Source organism: Gobius niger, assembly GCF_951799975.1.
Source record: "Gobius niger genome assembly, chromosome: 5".
Lineage (NCBI taxonomy): Eukaryota > Metazoa > Chordata > Actinopteri > Gobiiformes > Gobiidae > Gobius > Gobius niger.
In genome coordinates this window covers 9,882,390-9,908,826 of record NC_136856.1, presented here as the reverse complement: position 1 = coordinate 9,908,826, position 26,437 = coordinate 9,882,390, and the positions used below count along the sequence as shown (strand labels likewise).

The 26,437-nt window shown below is 40.8% G+C and overlaps 1 protein-coding gene across 1 annotated transcript in view; it reads left to right on the top strand.

Annotated features, from left to right (window-relative positions):
* Nucleotides 1-26,437, top strand: part of tenm1 (teneurin transmembrane protein 1) — a 464,310-nt gene that overhangs the window by 35,340 nt on the left and 402,533 nt on the right. The window contains exon 2 of the mRNA XM_079556162.1: nucleotides 15,571-15,838. Coding sequence (XP_079412288.1) covers nucleotides 15,619-15,838 — 220 coding nt within the window. The 5' untranslated portion in view covers nucleotides 15,571-15,618. The remainder of the gene's footprint in view (nucleotides 1-15,570; nucleotides 15,839-26,437) is intronic.

Sequence of the window (26,437 nt, the reverse complement as noted above, 5' to 3'; positions counted from 1 at the left end):
TTAATACACACTTCATCTGGAATCTATTGGAGTATGAAGGTTTTGGTTGCAGCATCAACACCATTTTAATGCTAAAAGTCTGTATACTGTTCCAAGGTAGATACAGTAAGTGGGTGGTGGGTAAGTGGTTATATCAGCTGGAATTAAGCTCTTAGACTCTATTCGCACTGACGCAAACTTCTTCCCCCTTGATGTCTCAGTACAAAATGATTTGGATAATCCGCCCCCTCACATCAGCGCAGAGAACTAAGGGCTGGGACAGAGTGTAAAATTGTGTCAAAATGGCCTTGGCCCTTTGACGTTCCGACGCCTCAACATGCCCGGGGTTTCTCATTGTTATTCCTTCAGCCGTCGAGGTCTGTTTAGCCAGCGAGATTAGCCGGTCACTGTGCAAACAATCTCCTCGGAAAATGTATAAAAGTCCAGCGCTAACAGAGAGAGTAGCTTCCCGCTCGCCAGGGGTCTCTGGACTCTTTCCAATCTAAGACCGTCCCTGCATGGTTCGAACGTGTAATCCTGAGCTGCTATACTGTCTCAATCTGAGCGGCTAATATTGTTGGATTGCACTCTCCGCTCCCCATCCGTCTTGTTTATTTACCAAACTCGATTTCTCTGCTTGAGCCTGGCCCCAATCCTTTCACAGCTGCAGCGCTCTTTCCACATTTTGCATGGTCTCTCCGTATTTGCAATGATATCTGAGTATTTATTGAAGATTGCAATGTGAAAATCCATTTGGACTCCTCATGCTATGGTCCCCTTCCCTTAAAGGGACTATACAGAGTTTAAAAATGGTAAAACTAAGTATTTTCATCCCCCTACATGATCCAGCCATGTCTTAATGTGTAGAATGAGCTCAGACCTGTTCATTACAACCTCTAAAATCCTGCACTGTCACTGAAAAAGGTGTTAGTTCGAAGGTGCAGTTACGCATAAGACCAGAGGTGGCAGTAGTGAGTATAAAATGACTAACTTGCATCTAGCCCCTTTAAGTAAACAGTGCAAAGGTTTTACACTAATGCTAATAACTATAAATGCTTGTATTTATGCAGCAATGTATTTATTTTTCTGCGAAGAAATATTAGATAAATATAAGCAAATAAAGGGGTGGGGAAAAATACTACTTTGAATGTTAATACAATGTCCTGTGTAAACAACAAAATATCCAGTCTCTGTAGTAGGGATGTTGCGAATGTTTACACATTCAAGTATTAAAGCTGGGGTACCTGTTTTTTTGGTGTTTTGGAATACATTTATTTTTGCCACCTCAGAGTAATCTAAATTAGTGGAATTTATCTTGGGGGTGGCCGCCCCTGCTTTACTTTGGCGTCCCTCAATGCTGTATACGGATGTGAAATGTGCATATAATTACATTCTTTGAACAATTTCAATACGAAGCAGGGACTGTGAGAGCGAGAAACAAGTTTGGGATAAAACAAAAAATGTCAATGTTTGAACTGGAAAAATTAGGTACCCCAGCTTTAACAAGAATTCAGTTATTTCTTTTCATTTGCAATATTTTCTCTCTCTGTAGGATATTTTGCTTACCCTGTAGTTTGGTCCTATACCAACATGTTCTGAAATGCAGTGTGATTATATTTACTATACTGCTCCTGAACATTTTATAAATATCATAAATATATATAAAAAAAATCATAAATATTGCCAAGATATGGTCCAAAATTGTACCATTGTATGCCAAATGATATGATTTCTTTAGAAAATTGAATATACTGCGTGGGTTTAAAGTGCATTGAGTACTTTTTTTTTTTACCAATACAAGATATAGGACCAGAGACTTTCCCTTAATGGTACTCTTTATTGTTTTGAGTCGTTTTTATGCATGCCAGACTGTGCACTTCATAGCATGTTCGCAACAGCTCCGATTTTGTACATCCATAATGTTGTTTGTTTGGGTGGATTTTCTCTTGGCCACGCCCCACCGGAGATGAGTTGAAGTGTAAATCCTGTTTAAAAGCAACTGTGCATGCTCGCCTCTCTCTCTCTCTCGCTTCCTCTAAGCAGATTTATCCCACTGGTCCATGGTTGCCTTGTTGTTGAGTAAATGGACAGATAGAAAGAGGATCAAGCAAGTGCTGGGTCCCATTAGGCATTATTGCAGCTGCGGGGCCGTGGATTATGACTCCTGCGCGAGATTGTTTGCGTGGAAGAATGAAGAAGTGATAAGAAATAAATGGGTTAACGGAGGAGGAGGGAGGGGCCGCTCGCTGGTTGTGTAATGTAGTGCATGTGTTTCAGTCAGCGTTGTCACTTTGTATTAATTTAAAACCGAGCACTAAGTTCATTACATGCTGATAAATTATAGATTAGAATTAGATTTGGAGTAGAATTGCACAATTGCATGTATCCAGTGTGTTAGTCATGGCCTGGGCATGTTTATTTCAGAGGCAATACAACCAAGGAGCTGTCACATGCCTGGGAGAGTGAGGGGGAAGGAGAAAACACAAAACAATAGCTTATGCTAAATGGTGCCTCGATAGAGCCACAAGGCACTTACATCCCACTATGACACGGTGGGCAAGATGTTACAGCCTGTGAGTCGTATAACTGATGATCTTGGTCTAGACTTAGAGGTATTTTTCCAAAACAAAAGAGAATTATGCTTTCCACGGGTATTTTGTAATGATAACATTTAGAAAGAGACAGATCTACATTTGACTAGTTTAATATTACAAATACTCTGATGAACATTCAAAGGAGCATAATAGACACGAGTTCTGGCTCCACTGTGTTGCTGTCACAATGATTTCAGCAGCTCTTTTAGTCACTCTGTCACGGAGAGTAAAGGTCACAGGATAATGTTCTGGCTCAATGAGTGGCTCAATGACAAACACAGCACTTATGAACTAAATCCAATCATTTTTACCACAAAAGAAAGAACAAAGGTACAGCCATAACATTAGCATACGGTGCCTCACTCAAACCCAGGCCATAAACCGAAGTTATAGTTACATTCTTGATTATTTTTTCAAGAATTGAAGTTGTTTCATGTCCTTAATTTCACCGAAAGCCCCTCTCACCACCTCCTCTTGCTCCCCTTTGCTGCACAGCTGCTTCAACAAAGAGAGAAGAAAAAAAGTCAGTGCGGCCCGTGTGGCTGTGGTAAAGCCATGGCTTTGCGCTTAGTTAGTGATCATAGGATTAAGCTCAACAATATGCTAAGATGCTAAGAATGAGAAGATCCAAAGATTACTCAAAGACGTGTGAGTGAGTCAAAACACAAGTCCAGGCTTGTTTTTGATATAAAGCTTTCAACATTTACATAACACCACCTCTTTAAAGGTGCATTATGGAACTTTTTATGCAACCCTTTTTATTGATGCATATTTGACCTTTTAGTGACCCAACTGTTTTTTTGAGTTTCTGGTAGGTTTTCACTGTTGACAGTAGGGCTGCTCGACTATTTTAGTAATAATTGAAATCACAATTATTCAAACGATTATTTGTTGCCTTAAAAAAAAAATCTCTATTTTATTTATTTATTTTTATTATTATTTTAAAAAACAACTATGGGCTACATTTTCTTTGGACAAAAAACACATTTTTTTTTTAATATGCTCACGTTTCTAAACTAATCCTATAGGGATACCTGCCCCCTGCTGGCCAGCCCTCACACCTGTCCAACAGAGGCGCGCGGCCTGATGACATCATCACACAGCACTAATGTTTTTGTCAGACCAAAGCCTGAGCCTTTAGCTCGTGAAATGCAAAGGGAACAGAAACAATCATCTCAGCAGAGCAGAGCTCCGTTGAGATCTGCTCCTGAAGAAGAGACTTTTCTACTAAACAAAACCAGTGCCTGAGCAAAGGACATCGAGGCTTCTAAAACAGCTGTTCTCCTTTCAGCACAAGGTGAGCACTTAACAGTGGCGTTATCTCAAGAGTTAGGTATAAAAAATATTAGTACGATATTATTTACAGTTCTGTCACGCTGGTATTTCAGCTGATCAGACGCACTCACACAAACTGCACAGGACGGACGTTTTGTGCTTTGGATGGACGAGCGGGAGGGCATCCTTAATAATAGTTTGTTCTCGATTATGCTATTTTTGTGATCGCCTAGTGTAATAATCAAAATCGTAATCGAATTTCGATTAATTGCACAGCCCTAGTTGACAGAACCTCTCACCAGCAAACCTACAAACCCACAAAACAATTGATCCTGGAGCGTCGTAGAGGCCACCGTGATCGAAAGTAAAGGCGCCATGCAAACCACCCATACAGCACATGGGTCACAAAAAGGTCACCCGCACCAATAAAGTTTGATTTTTTGCATAAAAAAGTTCCATAATGCACCTTTAAGAAGTGCAACCCACACTTATCCATTCTCTTGTATTAAACATTTTTGTCTTTTGACGAGTCCATCCAACCATGGACCTGTCATATGCCTGAAAGACTTTTGAAAATACGGAAAAAGGAAATAAAAATGCAGGGTTAAATGTTTCTTGATCCCAGACATAATTCACCAAATGCTAGTTCTTTTAATTTTCCAGACAGTAACAATGATTTTTATTTTAAAATGTACATATCTAACCCTTTCTAAAACTTCTTTCACAAAACACAGAAAAAACCTATTAGTTACAAGTGCATATAATATACCGGATTATCCCATCTCTTGCACATAAAGCTGATTTTCGTTGCAGACCAATTCCTTCTTACAATATTGCTTTAATTTGTCACAGTGGCCTATCAATAAATTAGTATTCCACGCAGCGCCCTGTACAGTAGTAGCATAATCTGGAGTGTGGGCCGCATTAATCATTCAAATCAATGAATTTTACATACTTTAGGCCCGCGCCGAGATGATTAAGATCAGTGGCTAGTCACCGCCAGTGTATCATGCTATCTGTTAAATGCTTAGTTAGCTTCACCAGGGAACCCCCCAGTGTAGCGTGTGTAGTCCCCAGCACCGTGCATAAATAAAATATGACAGCCCATGCTACAGATCTTGTAGGTTCCGGTCTTACAAATTTGCGCTTGCTAATTATTCAAGCACCCCCAGACCTTTCCCGGGCCGTTCGTCCTTGTGTGTTTTTCTATGAATAGTAAGACCACAGGGAGAGTGCGGAGGCGCGCTCGGCCCAAAGGTGGTTTATTCTGCACTTGTATTTCTAGGCGGGTGGAGATGTGGCATAGTGTTTTTCATCAGGATGCTACATTTATGCTGTAGCCTTCTGTTGCCTTTCCACGCTCAGAATCTCGTGAACCTTTTTGGACACGCTGGATTTAAAAAAAATACTTACATGATGAGGCCAAGACTTCATTCTGTTTGTGTACGATTGTCTGAGTTTTGCTCAAGGTTCCCGGGCTAATAAGAGTATAATGGAGTACATAGAGGGGCGATTAGCCTGATTTGTATGTTTTAGGTTAGTGCGAGAAACCGGAGCATTCAGACTATGGGAGAACATGCAAAAGCCCCACCCAGGAATCCCAGAGCTTCATATAGTGAGGCTGGAATTGAATTATATGGCAGGAATAGTGTACAGTAACATGAGGCAGAGTAGAATGAAGCAGCTGCCCCAGATTTTAGCTTCAAAGCTAATTTCCATCCGCAGTCCCAGGGCAATTGGAGTTTAAAGAATAGCAGAACAAAAGAATAAATAGCACATTAACATTTAATTGTTGCAGTAATTTTCTATCATTGCATTATGCATGTTTTCTTTCTTTTTTTTTTTTATCCAAGTGGTCACATGTAAGTGAAACTTTTTTGAAAGCCCCAAACCTATAAATCAGGAGAAAGTCACAATAAAGAATGTGTTATTTATTTTAGACCAAGACCAATGTGCTCACACTTGTTTGGTGGGGTTAAAAAGTGAGAGCCTATAGATACAGACGGCATCTCTGGATTTGCCCATATATGGTCATGTTTGAAGACAGTTAAGGGGAAAACAATTTGGTGAAAAATCTAAACTTTCTTTAATTATTCAAAAACTACTTTAACAAATGCTTAATTATGAATTTAGTTTTCTACTACAGAAAGATACAAAGACATGGAGAGGAGCAAAATGGTTCAACAGCCCATAAATACATAAATAATGGAGAATGCTAACCTGACCTGATGCTACATGTTTGCATCGGGCTAATGCTAACTGTTAGCTAGCGCTTTTTTCACTTCTACTGAACAATCTGCTGTGAGAAAATATCCATATGGGCCCGATTTACACTTGACTTTATTTATGTGATAAATAAGTTCATATTCCACCAGAAAATGGCTAAAAAGAGAGAAAAATTGTGTTTCTCTAAAGATTCTATTTTCCCCCTCGGCGAAGCCACGCCCCCTTATATGACGAGATGCCGTCATGGCAACAGCATTGTGACAGAAGTCAAATGAGTGTCAACGATGAGTTATGAATTTTTTTTTTTTTTTTTTCCACGCTCAGTTTGGGGGAGTTGCTTAGAATGAATATTGGGAAGTGCATACTCTCTATAGAAAACTGAAAATTACCCGATTATACTGTGTCATTGTTAAACTGTATTTTTACTTGTGTGGGGGCATAGAATTGTAATTTATCCAGATGGGTGGCCCGCTGTTCCGTCCTGCGCCGATCGCCCGCGTGTCTTGTCTGAAGATAGCCGGGCTTCAGGAAACAACCTCCAGGTTTTGACATCAAACCGGAGAATCAAGCCCCCTAATGGGCGCCCCGCTGTGGGCTAGAATTATCAGGAACAACCCCCACCGGCAGGATCACAACGCTAAATACAGGGGCCTCGCTGCATGAGATGGAGGGTGGGAAGCGAATGAGATGGAGATGGAAGAAGATAGGTCACTTGTCATCTGAAATGGTTTTGATTATACACATTTGGACTTGCATGTTGATGACATAAAATATATACACTGTGCATACATCAGAAAAAGACATTTGCTGAACGCGTGAGTTAACTGCTAAGTCTGTAATCTGAGCTATTCAGAGTACCTCGCGCAATTTTTTTTCCAACTAAACTCATATTTAGTGCGTAGTAGGGTGTTCAAAATAAGCTAAAATACTCTTAAATGCAAACCTTTTTACTGAAAATCATTATTAAAAAGTACCTTTTTTTTTAAGTAATATTGAAATACTGCTCAGTTTTCCCCTTGCTAAGTGCTAAACTCCCCCATGTGGTCCCCTTTCCCCTGGTTGGGGTAAGGGACCCCCTAGAGGAGTTATAGGTAATTGTTCAGTGTGTGTGTTATTTTGCATTGAAAGACACCAAAACACGATTGATATGTGTGAAGTAGTGTCTTTGTGGATGAATCTATACTAAAAGTGCATCTCAATGTCTCACAAATGTATGTCTGGGCTCTCAGTCGTCCAGAAATTATCCATCGCAGGAGAGATTGCCATCCCTTGCACCACGCAACACACACACATCTGCAAAGGAGACGCAAAATAGTAGAATGTTTGAAGTATGTCAGAAGCACAGCACAGCCCTAACAACTTAAAGCAGTACTAAGTAACTCTTGCCCCTAGAGGCCATAAGCGCAACTGCAAGTGTTGTAGTGAGTTGCGTTTTTTTACTTTAAAAGACAGAAAGACAAAAGGAGAGCGGGACATTGTACATCCAATTACACAATGGAAATTATTTTTTTCACTGAAATTTGGCTGTAAATACTATTTAAGTGGCGCTAGCCCACAGCTAGCTTTTCCCGTTAGCCTGTTAGCCTCCAATCATCCCATTAACACTTGTATTACCCCCAGAGGGACTACAGAAAGGATTTATTAATGTTACTTAGTACTGCTTTAATATGTACATCAAGAAATACTCACATTTATTAGTATAATAGATGATAACATTTACAACTCACTGTTAACAGTCTAGCTAATCCACGGCTGCAGCCTCAAAAATAATCCACATGGTCCAAACAAAGTGATTCTTTTTCCTCTTCGAAGGCAAACCGGTTTCTGTTTTGCCCATTGACGAGTTAGCGCGAGTTTGTAGCTGACTTAATTTCACCAGATTCTCTTCTCTTGCTGTCCCGTGTGCCGTCCCGTTTGTTGGTCTGAGTATTCCCTTGGTTTACTCTGACAGGCGCTGCAGCATTGCGGCGCCCGGAGTTTTTTCCCCCAAAATGCGACAGGACAGGCCAATTATCCCATCGATTAAAACGCACCACGTGATTTTTGAGATCGACCTTTATTAAAATCGCGACTAGATGAAAATTTGATTAATTGCCCAGCCCTAGTCTCACTAGTATGAAATTATAATGAATAAATGAATAGATAAATATAGTTTAAAATAAAAAATCTGAGCTCCTGAGCGAGACTAATTGTTTTTAGGATATTTCTGGAACATTTGTTTTAAAGCTGCACTGCGTAGAATTTTACCCAATAAATACAATTGAAATACAAGCATTTATTTGATGACAGACATTTTCATGATTGAAAAATGCCTCATAAATGTACAAACAAACATTTATGAGACTCACCCCTCCTAAAATATGACTGTTAACAGGGAGCTGCTCGATTATTGAAAAAATAATAATCATAATTATTTTTGTCATAAATGAAATCACGATTATTCAAACAATTATTTGTTACCTTTAAAAAAAAGTATTTATTTTATTTATATATATATTTATTAATAAAAAAAAACTGCTGAATATTTTCTGTTTTCTGAACAGTCATAAAAGATGACAAATGATTTCAAGTATGCCCCGATTAAGGAGAGGTTTCTTTTTCACACCTGCCCCCTGCTGGCCAACCCTCACACCTGCGCAAGTAAACTGAGCAGCGTGGCCTGATGACATCATCACACAGCGCTGTTTTTTTTTATGTCAGGCAAAAGCATGAGCCATGGCGCGTGAAATGCGAAGGGAAAATAATCCCAGCGCCATGAAATAATGCAAGTCTGGTTAGCACAAAAAAAAATGTCATAAGATTGAGCTAATTTTGTAATCAAATTTCGATTAATTGCACAGCCCTACATGATGAGATGTGACGAAAACGCAGTAGAATTTGAGATTTAAACAGGTTAGTTTCTCATCCAAATCCACTCTTTTCTTGCCCACTGCAGTAATAACATTTTCTGCGTTGAGCTGGACAATAGGAGCATGTTTTGTTTTGCTGGCAATAGTATAGTCCAAAATGTTACGCTGTGTACCTTTAAAGTAAATGAAGTCCTGGTACACCTGAATGAAAAAGGTACTGACTCTTCTCACACTGGGATTCTCTGTGTTGTCAGTTCTGTAGATCTGTTTTTGCAATGCATACGATAGTTCTCTCTTTCTTATTTTGAACCAGTTATCAAAACCTGTTATGACAGTACAGTGCAATACGGTGACACACTGACACATCACCCGCCTGGAGTGTAAAAAAAAAAAAAGAAGTAAAGTGGTGATTTACACATCACCAAACTATTTTAGTAAAACACACACTCCCCAAAAGGGAAATCAAACCATGACCTACATATCGAACATTACATCAAATCTCACCCAGATATAAGACAGATGGTGAAACAGCTCTGAAAGAGGTAAGACTTTAACCCAGCGCGCACATGCAAGAGCTCTGCCTTCAGCACTGCGCCAAACCGCCTGACAAGTCCGCGCGCTCGTTGTGTGTCTAAACCCGCGCCCGTAGATGTGGCGTTGAGCGAACACAGACCCGGGGATGGCGGCGTGCTGCTTTCATTGGCGTGCGCGCGTGAAAGCGTGTGACAGACATGAAACAGGACATGAGCGGCGCTGGAGACAGGCAGCAGCGAGCGCCCGCAGCTACCTCGGAGCTCGCACACGTCTAATGTAAACCCGCGCGACCAGAGAGGGAGGTGACACCAGTCAATCCCCGCTCTTGACAGGCCGGCACAGATAATAGTGGGCTTTGATTCCCAGCAATAACTCCTGCCAATCAAAATGAAAGGCATCTTGATTGTAGGGAACCGCAGGAACGCATGTATGTGCGAGGGGTGGAGTGTGCGCGTGTCATTACAGGCTATGTAAATGTATTCAAAGGGTTGATAATGTTGGCTTTGATGTGAAAAATTAATACAAACTCATATGACATGGATAGATGCTTCCGCAGATACTGTCGATCTTTCTGTCTTTCATTTCCCTTTTGAGTTCAACACAGTAAATTATAGGCCTCTTTGTGTGGGTTGCATATCGATTTCGTAAAATGTTAATTGCAAAATTCCCTTCCTGGCACTCACCGCCTCCTTGGTTGGGATGGGGACGAAGTTTAATGTAGATACGTATCATATGCATAATTGAGGCTTGAGACTGTTTTAGGTACCTTACGCAGCGTTTATATCTCATTTTTTATCATTTAAAATAATGTATTAGTAAACAAAGAACTTTAAACTGAAAAACTAGGCTGGGACAAATTTCAAATTGACATGGCACACCCTCTGCCTTCAGTAGTGACACTATACAACAGTGACAACAATCATTCACTTTCATCTCACGATAGGTTAGTGAATCAATAGCACTTTGATGAACACACTTTGATTACTTTGATTGTCTCGTGGTGAATATGGGCTTTATGTGGTCAATCTGTGATGCAGAAAATGTGATGTAGTGAGTCGTTTTTTGGTCCTATCTGAGTTTATTTTACTTTGTATTAAGTGACGCTAATGCAGGGATTTGGATTGATTATAATGCCAAATTGCTGAGGTTCTGTTGGGGAGTAACCAGGATGGACGCTGCCACGAAGGAGGCCTGGAGCAGGACCAAAATGTAGATTCATGGATGTTTTGAAAGTGACCTTCTGAGTGTATGTGTTGTTTTAAAGGTGGTAAATGCTACCAAAATTGTTGCAAAAAATGAAACAAATATAACAACACTGTTCCCGACGCAGCGATTTCGCCTCTGTCTCTTTAAGAAACTCTGTGCCAGTCTAGTGGTGTTTTTAAATTTTTTTCTTTTGTATGCATATATAAAGGAGCACAGACAACATAAGCCAGGGGTTTCTTACAAATGTATTTAAAATAGATCAATTAAAAGCTCAGTCTGCAGGGGGCAGGGGCGGGTGCTGTGGGCTGAACTGAGGAAGAGAACATGGGAGGGGCCTAATACCCAGGTGGAGCCTTGTCCCCTCCAGCAAAACAGCAGGAAAGTGCTGCTAGCAGGAAATTCAAAGATTACTCAAATATACATGAATCGATCTGAGCAATACTGGAGGTACGAACATAATAAAAAACTTTAAAAAGTGATTTTCACATAATACAAAATTGTCATGGTTCTGTTTTGTGGTTCCTTAGTTGTGTTTTCTTTTCTAGTTCTGCCCTTGTCTTTGTCTCTACATATAGTTTTATTTTGACATGCCTGTTCGGTCCTTGTGGTTTTGCTTTACCTTCCTCGTGTTGATTACTGGGTTTCACCTGTTCCATGTTCCTTGTATTTGAACCCCTGGGTTTTACTTTGTGGGTTCACTGTGTGTGATTGTGCTCGGTCCTGTTCTCTTCCTTTCTGTTCCGCCAAGTGAGTTTTTTGTTTTTGCCTGTCTTATTGCTTTTATCCTTTTCCATTAAATTTAATTTCACTCAAAGAGTTTTTGTGACTGTTCTGCATTTGGGTCTTTTCCCTTGAATCCATAACAAACCTATTAAACTACTCCTGACTGTATATTCTGAACAATATTTGAACATGGCAACACTGAATCCTGAGAAGGGCTTATATAAGAAATAAATACCTTTTATCAAATCAATATAAATATCACTGTAAAACTTAATGTGCCATCAAGTTTAACACATAACAGGGGAGAAGTGCACGTGCCAGTGACTCTGGTGCAATACCAGTGCGATATCCCCCAGATCGAGGCGAGATGGGTTGCCATGTGCAGCGTAGGAATACATTTAAAATATGCAACAGCACTGACCGTTTTATTGTTCTTAAATTTAAAAGCAATAAAAAGATTTGAGTAATACAAATTTAAAATGGCACACTAACCATTGAGGCTAAAGCACCAGTCTTATGCGAAATCAGGAAAAAAACCTTAAATGCAACCAGCACAGTCGTGTGGACTAGTCTTGCTCTTGTATTACCTCAGTCAGTCAGTTCTCTTATGTTAGTCTATGAGCATTATTGTTACGTTGGCTAACTTACTAAACCAAAAGGAGCTCAAACTTAAGCCCTCTGTGCCCTACACCCTAATGTAACTTTTTACCAACAGTCTTGTGTATGTGTAAGTCCTACATATAACGTGACATGTGTGGTAAGTGGCTCACAGACGCCCGAGATGACTCTTACCGCAGGGGTGTGACAGGCTTCGCTGCGGCCTAGAACCACGGGCTGGCCATGGGCCACTGTTCAAATAGACTACCGGCCACAAGGGAGAGCAGTCTGGTCAGACGGCGGCCCATGGATAAGCCCTTGGCCCTGGCTGTGGAGGAAATATCAAGGCTCTGCTAAGAGCAACTAAACGCTTACTGTAGCACTTAAAAAGTAAACTAACCAGACATTCCTGCGACAGAAACGGCTTTTTGTGACAATTTCAACGACAGCTCATGATACTCTTGGCAACCGACAAGACGGATGGTGAATGACTCTTACCTTAGCTTACAAGCGAGCAGGCACAGCTCCTGTTTTTTTCCCCCCCCATCTTTCAGAGGGTGAAAAAGCATGCTGCGCTTTTCTATTTTCTATGTCAGGTGATCTGGATAGCAACTGTTGCTTTGAGGGATGATTGGACAATGACCGTTTTGGGGTGGGGTTTTGTGAATGGTCAATTACAATAATAATAAGAAAGTGAAAGTCACTACTGGCAAAACAGAAAAGACTGTGATCATTTTAAATGTATCTAGTGATAGAGTTCGGGTAAATATGCGCCGCCCAGTCTCCTCACGTCTTTTATTTAGGTTTGTAAATCACTAATTGAACAAAAAGAAAAAACGTCTAAACTAAAATAAACCAGATTACTCCTTGGATACAGACTTCACACATTTCTCAAAATGTCAAGGATCAAGAAGTCTAACACTAAAAAGATCGGGCGAGTCAACAAAACCGTAGCAAACAATAAAACAAACACTTGAAGGTCATTTCGCTCTTTTATGTCCCTAAGCACATTTACAAGGTGGAATATGCAAACAGCGCAGACCTGCTTTGACTTGCTTCTATCAGAGGTTGAGCTTTAAAGCATGTGTTCTCCATAGCCTTTTCTTTTATTTACATACAAACTGGGCCACGCCTGACGACGCGCTTACAGTACAGGGGGATGAGAAGGGTGAGCGGGAGGCCAGACGGGGGACTCTTTCAGGTGGAATAAAAGCATTGGGGCAGCAGCAGAAAGGTCAGCTGTAAACTTGTATCAGAATAGCGGTGATCGGGCCGTGCCGTCGGATCTCGGAGGTATTGAGCAGGCACGGTCTAATGGCTCTGATATATGGACTACAGGACTCCCCGAAGAGGTCAATACCAGAGCACTTTGTCTCTATGAGCAATGACCCTCTCAAGCTCCATTTAGAAGCTTTATATCTGGAGGAAATAGGCTGGAAAGGCCTCGGGCAGGGCACGGCACGGCACCAAAAGAACAGCTAATGCCAATTAAGTGTTTTCTGATCGCTTCTTTTTCTGTGCGTTAATCGTTTGGAGATCAGTATTTATGAGGCGAGTGCGGTATTGTTCTGACTCAACAAAAGGAGACTCAGATCTGACTGGCGTTTTCAATCACATACTATAATACAAGCTTTTGCAATTAATGTTACTACTGTTTTACTGTTCAGTATGGGTGACTCATTTTATTGAAGTGCAGCCCAACTTTAAATTGTAAAGAAAGAAAGAAAAACCTTTTGCACTAAAAGGGATCATTGTTGCTGTACTGTATGTAACCATTGTAAAAGGATATTATTGTAGATCCATGAATTAGTCGTAGTAAGGGAATCACCAGTAGAGGCACGATCTGTAATCCTAATTAAGTGTTGTTTCTTTGAAGCTTTACACTCAACATTCAAGCATTTTTTGCTCCTCTGTAATTGACATTTCAGCTGCCAGGGTATAATGTCCTCTCATCATGACGACAGAAGCCCGTGAGTCACTGCACCAGTGAGAAAGCCAGTCCGTCAGTCTTATCTGAAACTTTGTTGATTTATGGGGAGTTTGTCGATGGCTGTAACCGAGATAAAGCCATGGAAAGTACTCTCCCGATTCAGTCCCATTTCTCTGCGAGCTCACGCGGCACTGTAATGGCCACCATCAGAGTCCCCTCCACGGTGTATTGATCCGGGGCTAACCTTTGGTGTGAAATATGAAAGCAGCCAAATAGTGTTTATGAATGCCTGCTGTAATTGGAACGAGCAGATGTTGCGCTATTGTTCCGCTGCGTTCAATAAAAGGCTTCTCCCGGCATTTTTCTCTGCCCGCGCCGTCTTTTCACTCAATTCTTTGTGCTTTTTACAACTCCTTCGTCAAAGTGGTTTGCGATGTTGCCTCGCAGCAGAGAGGTCCGAGCGGTTCACTCGCGGATTAGGGAGGGACTTTGTGTTTGGAGTTTGTATGTTCCTCCCAAGTTGTTTTTCGTGCAGTTAATAGGCGAATCGAGACCGACAGCCTGGTTCAGATCCTGACAATGGATTGATTGTGCATTTTTGATCCACTGGAATGAAGAAACAAAATAGTTATCCGTGTCTAATCCAAGCAAAATCTCAGATGGAAAGATGGAGGGCAAGGTGTAGTGTAGATCTATTAGTGATAAAGTATCAACGGAAAATCACCAATGCTTTGCCTGGTCATTGGGTCCATAAGCTGAATACATGAGATGTGCCAAATGCAATATTGAACTTGCTTGTTCATGAGAATATTCCACATGTGTTTTAGCCTAAATCTCCAGTCTCATATCTTCAGCCTACATGTATTGAGCAGTAGTTCTCAACTGGTGGGTCAGGCCCCAAAAGTGGGTCACGGAACCAATTTCAGTGGGTTTTAATATTTATGTACAAAAAAAGTATAGAATCACATATTGAGTCTGTTAAAATGACTGTTGTTTCGATCATTATTTCAGCTTTTTTGGCAACAATTGTTTGAGGATAAGACATTCCATGGGCTACACCAGTCTAGAACCACAGCTATAGAGTATGGGATCCAATGAAAATTACCATACAAATACGCCATCAAACATGCTGTAAGGCAAGGCAAGTTTATTTGTAGAGCACAATGCATACACAAGGCAATTCAAAGTGCGTCACAGTTGCATAAAATTACAAGAAAACAATAAGAAACAAATAAAATCAATAAAAAACATCAGCATAAAATCAACAATTACAGTAAAAGGTAAGAGTGCGGATAAAATACTTTCAGGTGTCATATGCATGGTTAAAAAGGACTGTTTTCAGCCTGGATTTGAGCATTGTCAGAGTTGAGGCCTGTCTCACATCCTCGTGAAGACTGTTCCAGATTTCACGCTTCCATTTGGGGGAAAGAGTCAGTTTTCACGATGGATTGCATTGTATTTTCAAAACAAATACCCAGATGCGTATCAGCTGTACAGCCTGGCCAGTTATATACAGTATGTCACTAGGGCTTTGAACCACAATTGTTACCACAAAGAAATCACCATATAGCGCAATAAATTCACCTGCCCGTGCAATGTCAACCTGAAACGCAGCCGGTCTAATCCCAAGTCTTCCGTGTCTTGTTTCCACTCTCAGTGCTGTGTGCCGAGGCCGTGCTGACCGTCTGAAGCGTAGCCCTGAGCCATGGAGGAGATGGACAGTAAGCCGTACCAGCCGCTGTCGAAGGGGCGCCATGAGATGGAGATGTCCTACACCAGCTCCTCGGACGAGAGCGAGGACGGACGGGCCCACCACCACCGCTCCTACACGTCCCGCGAAACCCTGCCCGACTACACCCACGAGCTGCGCCTGACGCTGGGATCACACCGCGAGAGGCAGAGCAACTACAGCCAGCCGCAGCCAGGTGAGACGCGACGCCGCCTCTGCTTTAGTTGAGAGACAATACGGGAGATGTTTTTGCTCGCTCCATCTCCTTCTGTCTGACGTGCTTGGCTTCACCGGGGTTTTGAAATGGTCTTCCTGTCTGTCTCGTGTGCAGACTGAAGTTCAAGTTGGTATGATATTGAAGCTCATATGGGGGGGGTGGAACCTATCATGCACCTTTGAAGCTTATTAACCTGCTTTTGGGGCACCTACAAATCCAATCCAACGGCATGCTGACAAATCAATCACGCATGATACAAGCAGATTAAGAGCGGAACTGCTGAGAAGGATCTGTTGATGGTCTATGGCCTTTAAGAAATTATGGGTTGCAGGATGTCAGCAGTTGAAGAAGAAACAACCAAAGCAAACAGGATTACGTAAAACTGCATGGGTGGAGTAAAATGCTATTCCAGGAATGCTATAACATGGGTAAAAGCTGAAAAAGAGACATGAGACATCCCTGGGAAGAAGAGGATGTAGGTTTAATCCCCAGGCCAAACTTAATCTCTGAATGGAGTCTGCATGTCCTTCCCGTACAAGGCAATGGTTTTATGATTATGGCCTAGGGGTGCCCTGCATCAACATGATGTCCGAGCTCATTGGCCAAAATGGGTGAAAGCAATCGCAGTAAAACCTGCATTAAAGAACAATAGATTTGCAAAAAAAGATAAATATATACATATATATATATATATATATATATATATATATATATCAGTTTCTGTTGTCCTTATTTGGCAACACTTTATAATAACTACACCTTGTTTGGCCTTAATAAATGATGAGTTAACACTAAATTCATCATGAACAATTCATTAGTTGCACTTGACAACTACTGGCAATGAATAAGTAATGTATGTGAAGAACTATTCATTATGAGTTAGGCCTTAACTGTAGTAGTTAAGTTGTTATTAAAAAATGAGAAATGGACGATACAATTAAGATGACCTTCAGCAATTTGAATCAGATGTATACAAGATGTATCTCCCAAGTGCTGGATGAGCCAAACATGTTTTGAACTGAAATAGACTAAAAGATGCCCTGTTTCTCGTTGGCCGTGTCGCTCCACGAGTTTAGTTAATTACCTTGAGATACTTGTGGCTATATTGACCTTCAAAGTTGAGGGCACTGTGCATAATACAGCTCTCTTCATAAATTAACTGTGCACCGTGCTTGTGCTTGTTTTGACTATCGGAGAATAAAAGTTGTCCTAGATTTTCTTCACAACACCCCACACACATTCATATATAGACACCGAGGTTAATTAATCTGCAGCAGCACAAGTGGATACAGACATAAAGAGAGATTCGCACATGCTTCTCTTCCACAGCCGGCCGAGGTCCTTAAAAGGGCCTATGTGAATTACCTATTACAGCCCACAATGAGCCAGAAGGACAGTCGGAGGCAGCCAATTACCTCTTCTCCACGGAGGTGATATTTCTCTCCCACAGCTAAACTAGGTCAACCCCGAACCTCTCTGGCCTCACCTGCTGAGTCGCACCACCCTCTATTACACACTCTCCCACGTGCACGCACACACACACGTGCACGCTGTAACAGGTAGACGGCGCAGCACGTTGACAGAGACACACTGAAAAAATCCCTCTTTCCGCCGGTGACAGGAGGAGAAATGGGCCGTAGTGCGCCGTGATTGATGGCCTTTATGCAGGTCATGTGTGGTGTTAAGAGAGAAGCTCCACCTCATCGCAAGTGCTCTGCAGCCAAGGGTTCACGGTGATCAATAGATACTCTTTCGGCTACTCCGACCTCTCTCTATCCCTCTATTTCTCTCCTCTCCCTAACAAGCAACATTAGCCATTCGTAACAGTTACAACTCCTGACAAGCCTGACTCACTCCGGGGAATTCATGGTTTGAATACCACCTGCAATGGATTTTGGCGTGTTGTATTCACTGTCCACCGCAGCCAACCTTCGCTGGCTATTAGCTACCGTAAAGTTTTGAACATTTTCAAAGCGAAAAATGTGGCGTGGAACCAGAACCTTTATCCAATAGTCAGTCAGGGTTTTGTGGGCTTTGCACATTTTTTTTTTTTAGTAGAAACACATTACTGTAGTATTTCACTTTTCTTTTGTTTTTTTGGAATAATTGCCTAAGCACACTTTCTCTATTATTATATGACTAGATGCTTTATACACATTTTATTTTATGCGCGTTCCAATGAAAGATATAGATAAAGTTATGGCAATACAGAACATTTTCTTTTAATAACGCTTTATATTAAGGTGTGCTTGTTAAGTATCAATAAGTTATTAATAATATGCTTGTAAAGTATTAACACACTGCACTATCTGTTAACATAGTGTAATAATAGGCCATCAATAATACACGTATTCAAAGCCAAACCTTAACCTAACCCTAACCTTATTCCTTACCCTAAGTCTAAAATGATTACTAATGCTTATAAATACTTATTGAGCACACCTTAATCTAAAGCGATGCCATAAATTCTTCTTCAATTTGAAACCTATTGGAAAATCTACTCCGTTGACCACAGTAAGAGTGATGGTTATTGTAAAGGTCATGTATGTAGAAAAGTAACATATTGACTATTTGTTCAGGATTAATTGTTTAATTCATTAATTGCTGTCATCAGCTTAACCGATTGTACTAACAATCAATTGTAAAGCAAGGAAGATGATAAAGTGCCATCAGAATCATTCTACCCTTTTGATTATGGTTCATTATTATTTCTTGAGAAGCATATCCTGTTTATGTAAATGTTTACATTACAATGAGTGGTTAACAGTTAATCAATAATCATTCGGTAAGGTGACCAATTAATTAGCATAATGTGCCACCCTTATTTTACTTCATTGTTCCTTTCTTTGTAGTTGTAGTCGTCAATGTGGTTGTTGTAGTAATAGTTGCAGCACCAAAAGTAGCAGTCACGGTAGACGCAGCATTTGAAGAGTTCATTTACAAAAACAGATAAGTGCCATTGAGAAAACTCCACATATGCTTGAAAATTTCTCTTTACATAGCAGTGTTGTTCATTACCAGACTTGTCTCAGTGCCATGAAAACATAAAGGCACTTGTTCTTTATTAAAATCACACAACTTTAGTTTCATAAGTGGCATCTGTATAGTGACAATTATTCAAAACGATTTTGAATAATCAACAAAATCAAAATGAAGGTATCTGCTTTTGCAAATGAACTCTTCAATTCCAGCGGCGGAAATAGTAGAAGTTGTAGTGAAGTCACAATAGTAGTAGTCATAGTATTAATCCTAGTACTTTTTGCAGCGGTACTGTCGGTACAGCTCAGACTTAGCCTCCTTCTTCTGTCTGCGAGTAGATCTTTTTTTGCTTCGATAACAAACAGCCCCCCCTGCCTCGCCTGTCATATGGTGAGGAGCAGGAGACCCCCAGAGCAGCTTTGGAAATGTCAATGGCGGCTTGTACAGAAAAGCACATCTGTTCATCTTTGGGCACCGGAGTTATATATAGTGTACCCTACCTAAGTAACCAACTGTTAAGGGGGGACATCGCCTCCAGTCATGTTTTTAATGGATTACAGTGTTCTTGACAAAGATCGGCCGGATCATTTCTCATCCAACTCCCCACGCACTTTATGACATTATCTTCCCCGGAAACTCCGCTTTTTACTGCAAAAAAGAGGATTTTTTATTTTTTTTCTAATTATAAATATAAGAAAGTTAACTCATAATGTGCTACGCTACACATTAATTTACCTTCTTTGGCTGATGGTCATGTGTGACTTGAGCCCATCTGAGAAACTGTGAGCCATATAGTGCACATCAGGAAGCTGACATTCACTCTCATGTTCATTCTAAATCCATGTATTGATGGTGAAGAGAGTGCATGACTAACCATTCTGCCTTGACTTATTATTCCCTTTACCTGAAAATGTTCCTCTCCAAGCAATTTGAGGGTCAGATGGATGCTTGACATTGACCAATTGTTTAAAGTCGCACTGCGGAACATTCAAGGTTGTCCAGTATGTTGCCTCATCATTAGAGGAACACAAACCTGCTCCTATGATCAGCGACACTCCGACAAGGTTTATTGTTGTTGCTGTGGGGCATCAAAATAAAGCTGTTGGAAGAGGTCCCAATGTATTTAATAGAGATGCACCGTACCAGCTTTTTTGCTTCTGATACCGATACTGGGGGTTTACAACTTGTGCATTACAAATATGTTCTGCTTTAACAGCGTTTCATGAATTAAATTACAAACACTTGGCTACTCCAGCAGTGGCCAACTTTATTTTATTAGGCTGCTTTATACGATTCAGAGGTCAAAACTAATTAACTAAACTAACAGGTATTGCTTCAGTATCTGATATTTGTAGCCAATATCATATTTTTTCACTGTATCGGCTCCGATATCCGATACCAGTATTGGATCGGTTGGATCAGTGCATCCCTAGTATTTAAATTTCAACTTGGCTACTTTTAGTTGAAGCATGGCTGAGGCCCCCAAGCCAGAGGGCCAACAGATTTGACAGAAACGACCAAGAGAATAAAGTCGCTGCAGCAGCAACAACGACAATCGGCCGTCACATATTCCCTGAAAGGGCCCCATGAGCCAAATTCGCCCCTCCCCCACCTGCTTCACAGAAGTGAAGGAGAGAGAGAGAAAGAGGGTGGAGTAAACACAGAGCTATGCACCTCCTCCAACAAAAAGAAGAGAAGTTATGCCTCTGGCAGCAAAAACTAAAGAAGTGAGTGCTACAGTAAAGAAGTTACTGTAGCTGTATGTCTCTGAAGTGCAGCGTTCATTGTTTGGCATGTAAATATCATCGTCAGCAAACAAGGAAAAGCTGATATGATACACACAATATGTTGTTTTCATATCACCCTGCCCTATGTTGCACCGTGTGACCCTCAATCCCATTGTTCTCTCTGCTTCCACCTACCTTCACCAACTGTGGTCATTGTATGTTTCTTGTGGATAGATTGTGAAAGCTATACTTAATCACTGAATCTTTCATTTAAGACAACCATCCACGTGCACATATGTTTCACAATGGATCACTTAGATTCACAAATTCATCTGACACCTGCGTGTCCATGAACAGTAGGTAGAAGTGCCAACCACTCTGCAACCTTTCATCTTCAGAGCTCATTGTTGCATATTTTACACATTGCACTTTATGGAATTTTAATTTTTGCGTGATCCAACATTGTGTACAAAACCGCAAGCACAAAAGACTGTTTATACATCTGAATTATTCAAATGGTATAATGCATGTGTAATGACTTTGAACATATGGGTAAACACAATTTGCGCAACATAAAGGAATATAGCATTGAGGGGGAAACAATACACTACTGCGTTCTTTCTTTAAATTATGCAATAATTATAGAAGCGCTAAATCAAAGAAAATGCTACCAGTTTTATGCAAATATTACTACTGCATTACTTTAAGTGTGTGATATATTTTCCTTTTGGCAGCACCCTGGCATGAAAGGATGTATTCAAAGCCCCACTATCCTTATATAACAGAGAGTTTGTTTACAATAACGCAAGTACATTAGACGCTGTTCCACGTTTGAATTATTCAGATGATGATAAATGAGTAATGCCATGGAACATATGGGTATACATAATTTCATACGTGAAACGCAAACCGAAAATAACTTTTTGCTGGACCGCTCAGTCATATTCATGAATCAGGAGGACCATTTGCATTACATCGGTGTATTGTACAATTTGTTTGTTGTGTCAAAATGCAAAAGGTGAAGCGCGTTAATGAAGGTGAAGCAATAACACTCCGGCCCACAAGACTGAAATGAATGGTGACAATTAGAAAATTATTTAAGGCAATATCAAAAAAACAAATAATGTCTCTTCTTGTCAATGAGGTGACATCTGTTTAAAGAGGCTAGATGCAAGTTTGTCATTTTATACTCACTACTGCCATCTCAGGTCATACATGTAACTGCACCTTCTATATTAAAGGGACTATACAGAGTTTAAAAATGAAAATGTTAAAATTAAGTATACATGTTTCAACAATGTCCTGGTGAGGTATAGAATGAGCCCAGACCTGATCACCACAACTGCCTCTAAAATCCTGCACTGTCACTTAAAAGGGTGTTAATTTGGGTCCGAAGTACCGTCATGCATGAGCTTAATGTAGAAGCTGCAGTTACACCCATGACCTGAGGTGGCAGTAGTGAGTATAAAATAGCTAACTTGCATCTAGCTCCTTTAAGCTCGTGCATGACGGCACTTCGGACCCAAATTAACACTTATTTGAGTGACAGTGCAGGATTTTAGAGGCAGTTGTGTTGAATAGGTCTGGGCTCATTCTACACATTAGGACATGGCTGGAACATGTAGGGGGAGGAAAATACTTAGTTTTGACATTTTTAAACTCTGTATAGTCCCTTTAAGCTTAGTAACCTGTGTTTGGAGCTCTTCAAACATGTTCTGAAATACATGTGATTTATGTTTGTAGTATTATTGCAGTCCTTTCTATGATGTTAATGCTTCTGCGTGTAAAGGAAGAGTCACACCAACCTGACGCACCGCTGCTGTTTGTTTTTAGTGCGATTATGGAGCCAAATTTAGAGGGAGACGCCAATTTGACAATTGCAATCAGCCAGAACTGACTTCACCGACCTCCACAGACCCCTGTCTACGACCGACGGTGCTGTCCACAACAAGCACACGCGTCAACCTATCCGACCACTCCCAACTGGAGATTATCGCGTTGGAAAGGGCCTTAAGTCTTGATCTTATCACAAACTCAGTATGTGTCAGAAAAATCCAATTTTTTTGCCCCAAATATTTCTACCCTTGTTGCAGAATATCAGCAAACTCAGGCTGCACAATAAGAGCGAAAGGAAAGAAATATTCCATTAAAGGAACCGGCCACCATTTTTCCATTCTGACATATGTTCTTACCTGAGCTCAGACGAGTTGATACGTACCTGTCTGGTATTTGTGCCCGTGGAAGAGCTTGGTCGCTTCTAACTTCACCCCCGTTTGGAGCTATAGGAATATACTGGGAGAGGCCAAATGCTAACAACATCTTTGGTCATTTTGCGTGACTGAGGGCACACAGTTCTTCCATACTGTGATATGTTCTTACTTGAGCCTCGACAAGTTGATACATACCTGTCTGGTCTTTGTGCGTGCCCTTGGAAGAGCGTGGTGGCTTCCAATTTCACCCCCTTTTGGAGCTATAAGAATACATTGGGAGAGGCCAAATGCTAACAACATCTTTGGTCGTTTTGCGTAACTGAGGGCACGCACAAAGACCAGACAGGTACGCATCAACTCGTCTAAGCTCAGGTAAGAACATATCTCAGTATGTAAAAACGGTGGCCTGTTCCTTTAAATCTAACCAAACATAGCACATTTGTTTGCACAAGATGTATTCTTGCAGAGCTTAAGAGTTAAAAAATACTAATTACATGACTCACTAGACAAAAATACTAAATGAAAACAAAGCAAAAATCTCAAATACATTATGAAAACTAAAATGTAGCATTTTTTACATGTAAAGTCCGTCAGATGGAAGAATGGTTTCTTGCGATATACTGTAGATATAGCACCTAATATTGTGAAAACAGTTATTTGGCGATAGACTATTGTACAGCCCTTTATTGAACTGCCACCAGTTGTAGAGAAATCTGTGATGCTTTGATGAAAGATAGTCTGCATTTGTATGAATTACTGGATTGGTTCAGAGGCAAAAGGAGTCGGCTGCGATTGGCTGACCGCGACAGACAGCGGCGTGTCTTATTATTCAGTGTACTTCCACAGCAGTTTACCATAATTACAGGGAAATGAGTTGCTATTCACGAACTTCCTTCCGTATAATTGACTCGCCATTTGTTTCGCCAACTACATTTTTGCATGGGTGTTCGCTGCTTGTCGAGAAGCCAAGCCAGTTGTTGCTTTTGGAAATGGCCTATTTGTCTTGAATTGGCCTCTTGAAGCCAATTTGAGCTAAGCAGTGGTGGGTGGTGGCGACCAATCTTGCAGCGCTCTAATTCTAAGCGAACAGTGTGAGAGGCGCAGCGTGTCTTGACCTCATCAGAAGAAACTAGCAGGGTGCAGGGCTGGTCAGTGCGCTGGTCAACATGGCTATTTCTGAAATCACCGGGGTGCAGGTTTGGTGGGGCGCTGCAGTTTAGTACAGTCCATAATGTGCATGAGGTCAATCAATCTTTTGACCAAAAAATTAGATATTTTACTTAATCACTTTACTTAATTTCAACACAATAATAGCGATAATAATAATAACTTACACTTGCACTTTGCTTTATTTGATTTATTTATTGGTTTATTTGGTCGGGAGAGTGCATGTTAATGAATCAATGAATTGTTAATGTTATTTTACACTACCCTTGATACATTGTTCCTGCCACATTAGGTACAATGTAATGTGCTATGTAACACCGGGTAATAACTTGTACAGTTTACATACACAATGGAAAAATGTGTGTTATTTTGGTGGTACATAATGTAATAAGGCATGAGACCCCAACTCAGAAACACTTTATTTTACACTACCCTTGATATATTGTACCTGCCACATTTAGTAAAATGTAATGTTCTATGTAACAACGTGTAATACCATGTAACTATGTCACTATATCACTATATCACTCACTCACTCAGTCACTCACTCACTCACTCAGTCACTCACTCACTCACTCACTCACTCACTCACTCACTCACTCACTCACTCACTCACTCACTCACTCACTCACTCACTCACTCACTCACTCACTCACTCACTCACTCACTCACTCACTCACTCACTCACTCACTCACTCACTCACTCACTCACTCACTCACTCACTCACTCACTCACTCACTCACTCACTCACTCACTCACTCACTCACTCACTCACTTACTACTACTACTACTACTACTACAACTACATTCATTCAAGACCCTCTCTCTTCTGAGCCATTGACGCCCAAAAAATGCCAAGAAGTCCCCTGTTTTATTTATATACCTATGGGACATATGGGCATACAGTCGCTCTCACATGTTTTCAGTCCAGGTAAGTCTGAGGAGTCAAACCACTCACCAAACACGACTTTTTATGCCTTTAATGAAAAGCCGTTTACACTGTAAATACAATTCTTGAAGGTGAGGCAGTTTGCGAGAGCATCTTTAAAGTTAGTTATAAAACACCCCGCTCCTATTTACATAAAGAGATTTAATCCACATTCAGAAATAAGGCTTTATAAATTATTAATGGAGACTGTGAAATTTGTTTAAAAAGGTCAGGAGGTAATTTGCATAAAATGGTCTGAAAACTGTTGATTTGAGCGCTGGTGCATATTTACTCAGCGTGGGACTGATTTAAACCATTTCTCTGCCAAATGTAATATACAACATAATTGGTGTGTTTCAAAAAAGCTGTAGAAATTATTTGCACACACCTCAAACCGGCTCAGTGGAAAATAATTCCATTTACAATAGAGAGAATTGTCTTTTCAACATTATTTGATACAGTGCTTTTTCTTCCTGCAGTCATGTGCTTACTTTGTTTGTGTAACAAACTGTCAATTTTACCTCACGGTTATTGTGACCAAAATTATCACGGTTTTCGGTATTATCGCGGTGCTTGTTACATAACAGTGCTTGTTACATAAAAAAAAAATACAGACAAAGCCTTTTCACATCAAAGTAAAGGAACTATAACGATGTGTTGTTGATCATTTCGAGGGTATTACATGTACTATTTATAGCGTCAGAAACGAGGATAAACCGTCTATATCAGGAACATTGTTGTTGTCCTTCCAGTGAGCTTTCGCTTTGCAGATTTGGGAAAATGCCATCATTATTAAATTCATAATACTGCGGCGAGAGTGAATCTATTGCAATCTGCCACCGGGAGCCCCGTAACGCATTGTGCCATTGTGCCATTGGTATCCGCGACATGGCTTATATACTGGCGGTGGCGCTGCAGCTGCACTATGGGGCGACTCGTTACATTCTCCCTCAACCCAAAGTCCCACATCGGCATTTCAGCTAAAACGCCAACGTTAACTAACTGCTATAGAGCTGTGGGAGACGGTCACGCAAGTGAGTCAGAGGTTCGAAGTATTGCTGCCTTTAGAGACACTTTTTCCTGCACGCTCCGCAAACAGGAAAACTGTCTCTATCAACTGTCCTTCGGCTTTCTTAAAATACACAAAATATGTCCAGAATTTAGGCTTGGTCCTCTCTGAGGCTGATAGATCCTGCGCTGTCGTGTCGGACATGATTCCAGCTTTGAGAAAGTTTTGTTTTTGTTGTAAGCTACAGAGTGCGTCTGCGCCGCAACTTCATCAGATGAGACGGCGGCTCATAAGGTTCACTTTGCCTAAACCGCGGGCGCGGTAATCCACCGCGGTAAAATATTTTTTCAAAAACAAGACGGTAATTATTATTGTCAACATTTTTACCGGGGTTTACCGCTACATCGGTAACCGTGACATACCTAATACCTTGTTACACTTTGTTCCCCCTTGTAGCACTTATTACTTCCTTATTGCACATTGTTCCCCCTTGGTACATGTTGTAAGAGTACCTGTACTTACATGTGTAATTACTTTCTTGTTCCGCGTACTTGCAC